Below are 10,983 nucleotides of genomic sequence, written 5' to 3' on the forward strand. Positions count from 1 at the left end.
TCATTACAGATTCTGAAAATGGCATGTCTTCTATAGAGAATAATGAATGGTCTCGAGGAAAGGAAGATGTCTCGCAACAGATAATATTAGTTGGCTTATCGACAGAAGCTATTGTCGGCATTGCTTTTGCATCATTTGTCATTGGAGCTGGATTAATGGCGATTCTTTGGGTCATACATCTCCAAACAGGTAACATTTTTGTATTTGAAATTATTCTAACGTCGAATATTTAGTAGAGTTGCACATATTTGATGGATTATTTTTGAACAGATCCAATGAGACAGAGAAGAAATCCTCCACAACATATGTCTCATCCTCCTTCACACCACCATCATCACTCAGGTTATGACTTATCTGGTCACAGTGGCAGCTCAACTCCAAGTTCTCAAGCACCTATGACAGTCCACGCATGTGCATAATAATCGTCAGGACTATTATTAGATAACATAATAGCAAAACAATAGAAGCATATCAGTTACTATTTACTCAAAGATGATAAAAAATGGTTCTAAGATTGTCTCATTCCAATAATTTTTGTATATAAAAATAGTTATCTATGCCCCCATTTTTTTTAAATCACCATTGTTAACATTATTTGTTCCAAGAGCAGCGTATAGAGTCGCCGGTAGAGGCTCATACGGCAGCTGTTTCTCAGGTATTTTGTTACAAAACTTGTACAATTGACTTAACCGTAAATACTTTTTTTCCCCTTACGTTGCAGTCGAACTTCAAATCATATTTATCTTTTCGTTATAACAGATGAGTATTTACTTTCGAGAGATTATTATTATTATANTACTTAAAAAACAAAGAAACCTTTGTGCCATACACATCACTATCGTGCGTCAATATATATATATATGTAGCCTGCGCTCTGGCGTCTTTCGACCGAATTACGAGTCAGTCTTCTTCCCGTGCCTCTTCGATATCAGTTCTTAAGTTGGTTGAATTCGTAGTGCCGACCGGAGATTGTGATATAGGACCAGATTAAAAAGAAAACCGAGAATACAGTCGTACTGTTAACGCAATAGACCCTTTCTAACGGTCGAGAACTATTACCCGATACTAATTTAGTTCCCAACAGTAGAGGAGTAGCATGCGACTACTGTTGTCCAATTCAACGTAGCTTTTAAAAGCTAAGCTTAGATGGTAGTCTTCCAACATTGGCTGGAATATATATATATATAAATAAATATAAATATAAAAAAAATATAAAAATATTTTTTCTCTAACTTAAAAAGATGCAACTCTATTATAATAAAAAAAAAAGCTATAATTAATGTACATGCATTGTAGATTTAAATAATTTTATTTATAAAAAAAGAAAATTATAATGAAAAAAAATTGTAATTCGGAGCGAGTGGACTGTGAAAAGTCGACTGCGTTTCGAGAAAAATGTTGTGTGGAGCGAGTTTTTTCGTTAACTTTTTCCCCCAAAGAAAACTCAACCATGCCATAACACCTGATGGTTGGATCCAGGTTTTGTTACCTTTTTTTGGCTAAAGTAACATGGCATGTAAAAGGTATTACAATTATCTTTAACAGCCTTGTGCAATGAAATCTGGAAAGAAAAAGTGGTTTTAAATCGATTTAGCATCTCATTTTTTTGGCACCTATTTATGCCGTCTGTCGCAGACGCTAAAAATAAATTTAAGTATTTTAACCCGTCTGCTGAGTGCGAGACTTGGTCACGTGCAACGTGGCTTTGTTGTAGGAAGGAGCTTCCATGTTACATAGCCATTTTCTTTATTAGATAAAGCCATTCTTTCTCGATTTCCGATAGCTCTTGCGTCGTTTTGAGAATAATGTTTTGTCGTTAAATGTGTACAATATATAGAATAATATACTATATATTCTTTATCTTAATTTGAATATATTTCGTATTACCTCAATGTTTTTTAAATGATTAAAGAGAGACTATTTGTATGATAGAGATTATCTTAGTAAGATAAAAAAAAAAAATATCGATATGTTGGTCTAATGCGACCTTGAGTTTAGAGGAACCAATCGGTCTATAATTGTGGCTTTATTAGCATGTGTCTGTTGTGTTGTGAAGTACTTAAAAGTACCTAGTTGTGTTTGTCCAGAAACGTACTTCATTATCTGTAACAAGAGAGAAAATATGTTTAGTTAGGTTGTTGAATAACGAGTCTTCCACTTCATTCTGTACGACACGGTCGGGCACGGACATCCGAATCAGTATTTAATGTTTCTACGTAAAAGAAAATTCCGCAATACGTTTGTTACCTTGGGCGAATCCGACTTCCGTTATCTAATTTTAACGACGCCCGACCGCAGTGTGCAGAATCGAGTGTAAGCACTGCACACATTTTTTCGGATATTTTTAGCATTTATCATGTGCTGTATATACGATTAACGATCCTAACGTTATAAAATACTCAGTTGGTTTCAACAGTATTATCGATAATAGCGAACTTAGTAAAATTCGACTATTGTTTAACAGTATAAATCCATTGTTAATAACGAAAACAATACTAGTCAATAATCCGTACGTCACAAAGAATTTGAATCTCGATATTATAGTACAAGCGCAAATGATCAGTCTGTAACTAGTCTGTCATAAATTATCTCCCATGTGTGTGTGTGCATGTGTATATATTCCAATATTAGCATTTGCACATTCTTGTATCGTGAGATGAATGAATAATTATCGCATCTGAGGATGGAAGAATGTCAACCATATACGGTTAAACTATATTTTAGCCTCGTCAAATTTTTGGAGGCATTGCTCAGGATTTCATATGATACTATATTACTATATATTATGTTCACAGCTGATTTATAATAATAGAGCATGTAAAGAACAAATGTACTGTAGAAAAATTTCTGTTTCACGTTGTGTACGTCTCTATGGAAAATTGTAAATAGTTCTTTAAACTGTTATTTTGCAATAAAATCTAAACTCAGTCCAAAGATTTGTATTGTTGTTTTGTGTATCTAAATCACACTATTTTAATTCTAATAGATTCATGCAAGGGAATAATCCAATATATACCGCTCCGAACGATATCAGTATTTATCTTTGTGTTACCAATCTAATTGACAAATTCAAATTTCTGCTAGTGCTTTAGTATTCCTGCCAACCTAAACTGTAGGCCTACTTTAATGTCCTACTTTATGTAAGGTATGTATTTGTAAGACATGATATATTAAACACAAAACTGTACTGTATATAATTTATATTTTTTGTAAATGATCAGTTATCTGAACAACCCCAGTCCCTAATTGTTTCAGATAATCAATGGCCCTCTTAAGTACAGTAGAGCATTTTTCCAAGACAGCCAGGTAGCAAATGACTGGGCCTGACACACCCACAAAGGACTGTACCTCACTGTCTCCATTAAATAGTGTGGTGGAGAGATAACATACTTTTGTTCATTCCAACGTATAATATATCATTGTCCAGATTTCCATCTTTAGTTCTAACTTGTTTCTGCAAAATTTTTGCATTCTGATTATCATACATTTCTCTCTTACAGAAAATTTATGCACAATAAATGCCTCTACATTCTATGTTATAATTTGTGCATTATGATTAATAATAAATTAATGTATTAAAGAATTTTAATACTTTACTTAATCTACAGGAATGGCACTCTTCAACAAATTTACAAATGGCACACTGCAGTTTTTACTTAATTTTCTTGAGAAAATAGCTCCAATTTCTAAATTAAATCTTAAATTTTGTTTATTATTCTTAAATTAACCTATTGAAATAATAATTACAATAATTGAAGATTAATTTCCATTTTAAAACCTCTAAAACATGTAATATTTTAAAGTGAAAATAAATATATACTGAAATAATAATCTTGGATGATATAAACACCAGAATGTATATATTTTGTTTTCAATGGTTAAAATGAAATGCTTACCACCTAGTTAGGATTATCTGCCAATTAGCAGTGAGTGATAAACTTTGCAAAGTTTTTAGCTCTTCAGACTTACGAGCTTACTCAATATATTTTACCATAGTAATGGCAATCTGGCAAAATTTTCTCCACAAAGCCAAAATTTTAAGTGTGTGGCTCAATATTTTTGGCAGATTGTTCAAGTAATATAATTCTAAATAATTTCTATAAAAAAATTAAACATTGAAAGATTGTATTTCCTTGCATCCAGACTGATATTTTTGAATGATTTATAACATCTTTCATCAGAGATTTGAAATGTTAATTATCACATGTAAGGAAAAAATCTTTTTTGGTCATTTTAAGGAAATAAATCTGATGAATTAATTTATTTTGTATTTTTTTTTGTGACCTTCAGTATTTAAAAAAATCTTTATTCTTTTGTAAGCACAGTACAGTACTATTAATATATGTACTGTATATCAGACAGTGCTGTATGTTGATTTTGTGTTTCCTATATTTACATACAAATAATGTTAATGATAAATGACGATTAAAAAAAAAAAACAAACTTTTTTATTCTTAAATTGCATATTGTTTTTATTCCATTGAAGTTGTGAATCCTAACAAGCATTTTTCTATGGGATGCATGTACTATACATTTTTATGCATTATTTTTACATGTTCTTCAGAACATATCCACCACAGAAAAAGGAGGATAGGGATAGATGTTCCTTCTCTGCAGGAAAAACAACTGTAAGGCGACGTGACAGCCAGCAAGATTTCCAATTTCAATACCTGATGTTGATACTGGCTGGTATTGATACTTTAAGACCGATACCAGTATCACGAGTGATTTTAAAGTATCAATACTTTTGTATTGGGAATACCTATTCATGACTCACATTTTGACTGATTTTTTGTGAAACAAGACAGTGTGTCACTTTTATTTTCTATATGTCATCCAGCTTATGAACACTGTCAGTGTCACTGTTTACTTTACAACATAAGTGCAATGTGTTTGCTTGTTTTTGTAACCAAAAACATTCTGGAGGTATCGTTGGGCAAAACTGGCAGTCTCGACTCCACTGGACTTTTTTCACAAGGGGATTTAAGGCTGTAGAATATAAATTGTGAGATTGACACTAATTGCATTGAATTATCATATCTCTTCCAAAAGGCACAAAGATGTTTCGCTTTGTTTACAGGCTCGTACTGATCTTGGCAGTACTCAATTTGACTTTGCAGTGGAGAATGGAAAGTAGGTTTTTTTAACAGTATAAATTATCTTGTTTCATCAGAAAGTTATAGTCAATCAAAATGTGAGTCAAGAATTACAAGACACCCTGCATATGTAAATAATAAAAATTATCATTGCTGGATATAGCCTATTCTTGAATTTTTAATATGTTGTATGTATAATCAGAGTAATCATCATCCACAATTCTAAGGACGTACATTCAATCATTCATAATTTCCATTATTCCTGTAGCAATTCTCATTAAATATGGTTTGCATGTAACAATCGTTTAGTTTTGCAGTTTATACACGGTTCTCTCCATAATTTTAAGTGTAATTGTTAATAATAATTAAATATTGTCTTTTGATAACAAATTTAAACAGAAACACATAAAAGAAACAGCATTTTAAATATCTGTACATATCAGTGTGAAAAGTAAAACTTATGTTTCTATAAAGCTAATTTAATTTTTACTTTGCTTTTGGCTTGATAATTAGACTAATTTACTTAAGAATAAAGATTAATTCTAGCCACAAATTAATAAAAAAAGCTCTCATATTCATAACATGGAATTGTGTAACAGAGGTTTTACCCTCTTTGTTACGTTTTGTTTAGTCTGAAGTGAAAGTATTGTATTATATTATGTAATGAAGTTATATCATAAAAATAGTATTATGTAAGCTAAATAAAAGTAGCAAAATGCATAAAATATTATTGCATAAATTTATTTTCAGCTTTATGTGATCTTTCAGAATTTTGTTAGGAATGAAAAGCATTTATGTAACTAATTATTGAATAAAGCTCACTATATGTATTCACAAATAATAGTTTTTGGTAGGAGTAATATTTCTGAATAAACAGAGGAGAATTTGATTCAAGTAAAATAAATTTTATTTTATTTACTTTATATACATATTTATAAATATTTTTTAAATACAATTTAATTTGTTGTAGTTATAAACTGATGGGCGCAAGCCTGTTGCGCAGTTATACGAGTGAGTGGATTTGGATCCAAAAGTCTTCCTAGTAAATTATAGGCAGATTCAGGTATTGTATTTTCCGGTTCATTTGGCACATTTTCGCTGTTTCTTTGTATGCTTTGGATCCTCTGACACAATAATTTAAAATCTACTTTTGGTTTTTGAATACTCAAAAACACTCTCTTGCCTGAAGTATCGAAAAATTAACTGTTAAATTATGAATTTAAATGAACCGGCAAATTTGAATTTTATATGTCACTCACCAATACTTAGTGCAGCTTGTTGCAGTCTCTTACTTCCTACAATGCAAGTTATTTCAGCTAAGGAACTTAAATCGTCAGAAGCTCTGAAGAAAGGATACTTCTTTGTTAGTAACGACAAGAATATCACACCAGCTGCCCACATGTCAACGGCTGTAAAATAAAGAAATTGAGAATCGCATGTAAATAAATATTCTAACACAAGACCGTGCTACTATTTAAACATATTCTATTTCTTATATATTTAACTGTTATAATACATTTTTATACTGAAACATAAAAACAGCACTTAATTATACAAATATCTGGGAGATCTGAGGCACATTTTTGTTGCAGATATCATTTTGGATAGAATTGTGCGCTTTTATGAAAATAAATCTGTCAAATTACAGAAGAAATCACATAATAGAAGTGTATAAAACCAGCATCTTTCATTTTTTTACTTCTTGATAGATATGAAAATGAACCTTTTCCTATAGAGACTAATCATTGGTGATGAAAAGTGAATTGTATATGACAACAGTAAACATCACAAAGGTTATTTTGCAAAATAAATAAATAAACTACATGTGTAAATTCATCAAAAACCAGTTCTGAATTTCATCATACATGTCATTAAAACAGATTAATCATGAGGTTCTACCAATCTACCAAACATTTAACATTAATTGCTTTGAAGAGAGAGCTTCCTTCAGTCCTCCCCATTTTTGATAGTGAAGTTTAAATTTAATTCATTGGAAGGTAATCTTTCATCATTTACAATGCTAACCTGTGCTTGCATGGAGATTGCAATCAAATAAAAAGTGCAAGAATTTCAGAGAAAAATCTTGCAACATTATTTTATTTTCCAAACTTCTCTTCAAATTTTCATTCTTCCAATCAATACAAAATTAATTAAAAGCTCCAATGACACTCAAACAAAGGTGTGAAACTATTTCATTCAATACCAGAAAAATTTTGCTACAATGAAATTCTTAAAACTGTCAGAGAAAAGCAGACAGATTATTAACAATTTCAATGTTCTATTATTTAATTGATTATATTTGTGAGTTTTGTTCACATCGCCTGCAAAACTTTATACTCACCTACTATAATCTTTAAAATTCAAAATGTATTCAATCTTTCACAAAAAATTTTTATATTGAAGATTATTTACATAGATGTTTTTGTTTGGATTACAGTATGAGATGTAAAAGAATTATGTCAAGTAAAAATTTATGACACTGCTGTTAAAAGGACCATTATTTAATTGAGTACATTTAATCAACTTATAATACTTTTTAGATATAATATCCACTGAAAGCAATATGTTTGTGGAAGACAAACTAATTTTGTTTTTAAAAATTCTTCAAAATTATAGAATTTACCTGTTGTCTGACTTTGATACTTCAAAAGGACTTCTGGTGCTCTAAATCCTGGAGTCCCAGCACGTGGTGCAATTTCTGGAGGTCTAATTTTAAAAAGAGTTAACATTTAATAAAAGAAAAAGTTATCGCATAAATTTAAATGCAATAAAACATGACAATTGCATTTTAAGAATCAAAAAAATAACACAACTTCTTGTAAATTGCATTTAATTAAAGAAATTATCAGTAATTGCAACACCCAATTAAAAACAGAACAAATTATACAGTTTAATTCAATTTTCTTTTAATTAATTATACTAAAACTTAGCATATGAGTTATTTTTTCAGCTTGGAAGACATCAGTACTAAATGACAGGAAACTATTGTATCATGAAGAAATAAAATTGGACAGAGAATTTAGTAGAGAGCTCTTCATTAAGTAATAATGTATCAACATGATGCTTCAGATAATATATCATCAAACTAATAGTTTGTATCATTTGATTACAATAAATAATTAGTCAGATTCTTATCTGGCTATAATATGGCTAATTAATAATTAAGGTACCAAGTAATTTGGACTAGAGATAAGCCGTTAAGCTGCCAACTGTGTTAAAATTTAATTTCTAGCTCAAATTAGCTATTATAGCCTAATAAGAATCTAAATTTATCATTTGATTAACATAGGATTTGATTATTTTTATATGTATTTACCATTAATAATTCTGAGATAAAATGAAAAAAGCCATTAGTCTGTCAAAAGAGAGTTAACTAATTTTCTGAATGGTTGATTAGTTAATATAAAGTACTAGTATAACATTTACATGGCTAGATAAAATTGCACTCATTATGAATAGCTCTAATCAGTAGTCAGTCAGTCAGCATGGATGAGAGATGAGAACTCATACTGTAAGAATCATAATCTCGTACAATGAAAATCTGAGTCAGGTCAAATCTGGATTCCTTGTAGTGTTGGCCCAAATGAAAGAACAAAGTTATCCTTGCTGTGTGACTATCAGACCAACTCAACATAAAAAGTTTGTTCCTTTCAATAATCTTTGATTATTATAGACTATTTTAATATATACTAGATATATGGCATTGAGAAACTCGAGACAATGTTTATCGATGTAGTTAGCCTAACCAAGCAGTTTGAGCACTGATATGCCACAAATGAAAGATAAGTGATTTATTGTTGAGAAAAGAAAAAAATATAATGAAAACTACAGATAAAAAAGAGAAGTGTAATAAAGAAATTAAATCGAAGTAAATGAAAAACTAAGAAATAAAGGAATAATAAAATCAGTTGGCATTTAAGCGGGAAGTCTTGGATAAATTGAAGTTGCTTGTTAAAAGCAGCCACGTTTGTGATTTTGTCCAGTCTCCACTGAGAAAACTGCGTCAGAAACATACTATCGGCGAGTTGCTTGACACAACTAAAAAACTTGTATTTGAAATAGTTACATAAAAGTTGAAAATTTCCAATGGGACAAGAGGAAGGAGTTGAGCCAGTTTAATCCAGAGCAGGGTTAGTAGCTTGTATTCAGGTCCTCCTCAGACGTGATCCCGGTGTGATACCACTATGTCCCACTAAGCTGACCCACTGCAGAAAAACCAAATCACCCAAGCAAATGACAAAATTGCTTTGTCTCCGCCAACCATTAGTTAGGTCTACACGACATTAGTGTTGTGGGGTACGCAAAGTGATACCTGGGGTTACACCAAGTTTCCCTAATATAATGTAATACCTGCATATTATATTATAGGAGGTACAACTTATAATTATTTTTGTCTTAGAGCTAAGTGATCAAAAAAGTTTGGAGATCACTGAATTAGTGTATGTAGAGTTGACATATTTTCAGAAGATCCCTAAAATATACCAAAAATTGCTAAATTTCTTTTCTGCTACTGTCCCATTTAAGCATTTAAATTATGTATTCCAGTTATTAGAGCTAGGTAACATGGTGCCATCTAGTGGGAATGAGGGACATTCCTTTTTTCTTAGAATTCATATAACTTTTCTGTAGTTCAACAAAAATTCACCAAACCCTGGGAAAATATCAAGCATCTGTGTGCTTTTATATTCCAAAAAACAGCACCCAAAAATGTCAAAGTGGAGAAAGTCGACACACTTGTTTTTTGAATATATCTTTTCTCAGAGTGGATTATATTTTACAATAAAGGACATGGCTATACTGAGCATTTTGACACCACAGTCACAAAAATGTAAAGTGGGTAATTATTTTTAAAAAACTCAGACAAGAAAGTGAAAATGATACCCCAGTAGCCCAGGCAATTACATACCTATTTAAACAGATTTTGCACACTTCCTGTTTTCCATAACAAGAACATCTATTTTTTACCATATCATTTGTTTTACTACAATTCATTTTAGTAGTTTTACTGTCAAAGCTATGAACAAATAATGTTCTGTTTAATTTTGGATGAGTTTGAAACTTTTTTGTATCCTGAAGTGAACACAACTGAGAAAGTTGATTATTGCCGACCTCTTGCATTACTTGTGACAGAGGAAGGAATGTATTGCTGACATCATGCATTACTTGACGTTTTTTACTCGGCGATTTCATTTTCTGCAAAAAAAAAAAAAAAACACTTAAATCTTTAAAAAGTGCTAATAATTTTATGTATTTGAAAAGGTTTTTCTCAAATTAAAAATCAAATATACCAAATTTTCATTTTCTTGATTTTCTGTTCTTTTCCTTTTTTTCTTTATGACCTCTTCGACACAATTTTCTTTTGATCTTGAAGAACTCAAACGTTGAGCCAGACCAAAATCTACTAAAACATATCTGAAAATAAAGTATCATCATCAAGCAATTAAAACAAAGGTGTGAAACTATTTCATTCAATACCAGAAAAATTTTGCTACAATGAAATTCTTAAAACTGTCAGAGAAAAGCAGACAGATTAAATAATAAAGTGTTATATTGCTTTATTTACCAAGCAGTTTTATAGCGGAAATATCATTTCTAATGCATAAAACTGCTCAAAAAACATTTTGTTTTTTGTCTATGTATTGCCATATATATATATATGCAGTAGAACCCTTAGTATCCATGCATCGTCCGATTCACATGCAAAATACAATAAACCGACTGTTGTCATACCCATTATCTTTTCGCAGATTCCAATCCCATAGATAAACGAGCGTCCAATTTTCTAGTACAAAGCGAAAAAAATTTGCATCCTTTTTATTATCATATCCTTTCTCAGTTACTTGCAAAACATTTAATTTCTTTGCGCCTCTATCATTCGATACGTAAA

At 30.7% G+C, this 10,983-nt stretch overlaps 2 protein-coding genes across 2 annotated transcripts in view; one reads left to right on the plus strand and one right to left on the minus strand.

Moving 5' to 3' along the window:
* Positions 1-792, plus strand: part of LOC111624104 (transforming growth factor beta receptor type 3-like) — a 34,968-nt gene extending 34,176 nt beyond the window's left edge. The window contains exons 16-17 of the mRNA XM_023366882.1: positions 10-189; positions 271-792. Coding sequence (XP_023222650.1) covers positions 10-189; positions 271-419 — 329 coding nt within the window. The 3' untranslated portion in view covers positions 420-792. The remainder of the gene's footprint in view (positions 1-9; positions 190-270) is intronic.
* Positions 793-6,025: 5,233 nt separating this feature from the next.
* LOC111624113 (cell division cycle 7-related protein kinase-like) lies at positions 6,026-10,507 on the minus strand. The gene is made up of 5 exons (XM_023366895.1): positions 10,385-10,507; positions 10,003-10,289; positions 7,720-7,802; positions 6,356-6,505; positions 6,026-6,279 (listed from the first exon to the last, which is right to left on the minus strand). Exons 2-5 carry the CDS (start codon positions 10,284-10,286, stop codon positions 6,053-6,055), a joined length of 744 nt encoding a protein of 247 aa, XP_023222663.1. The 5' UTR covers positions 10,287-10,289; positions 10,385-10,507; the 3' UTR covers positions 6,026-6,052.
* Positions 10,508-10,983: the final 476 nt, after the last annotated feature.

The sequence above is a fragment of the Centruroides sculpturatus genome, unplaced genomic scaffold (genome assembly GCF_000671375.1).
Source record: "Centruroides sculpturatus isolate CEXI.00-Female unplaced genomic scaffold, Cexi_2.0 scaffold298, whole genome shotgun sequence".
Lineage (NCBI taxonomy): Eukaryota > Metazoa > Arthropoda > Arachnida > Scorpiones > Buthidae > Centruroides > Centruroides sculpturatus.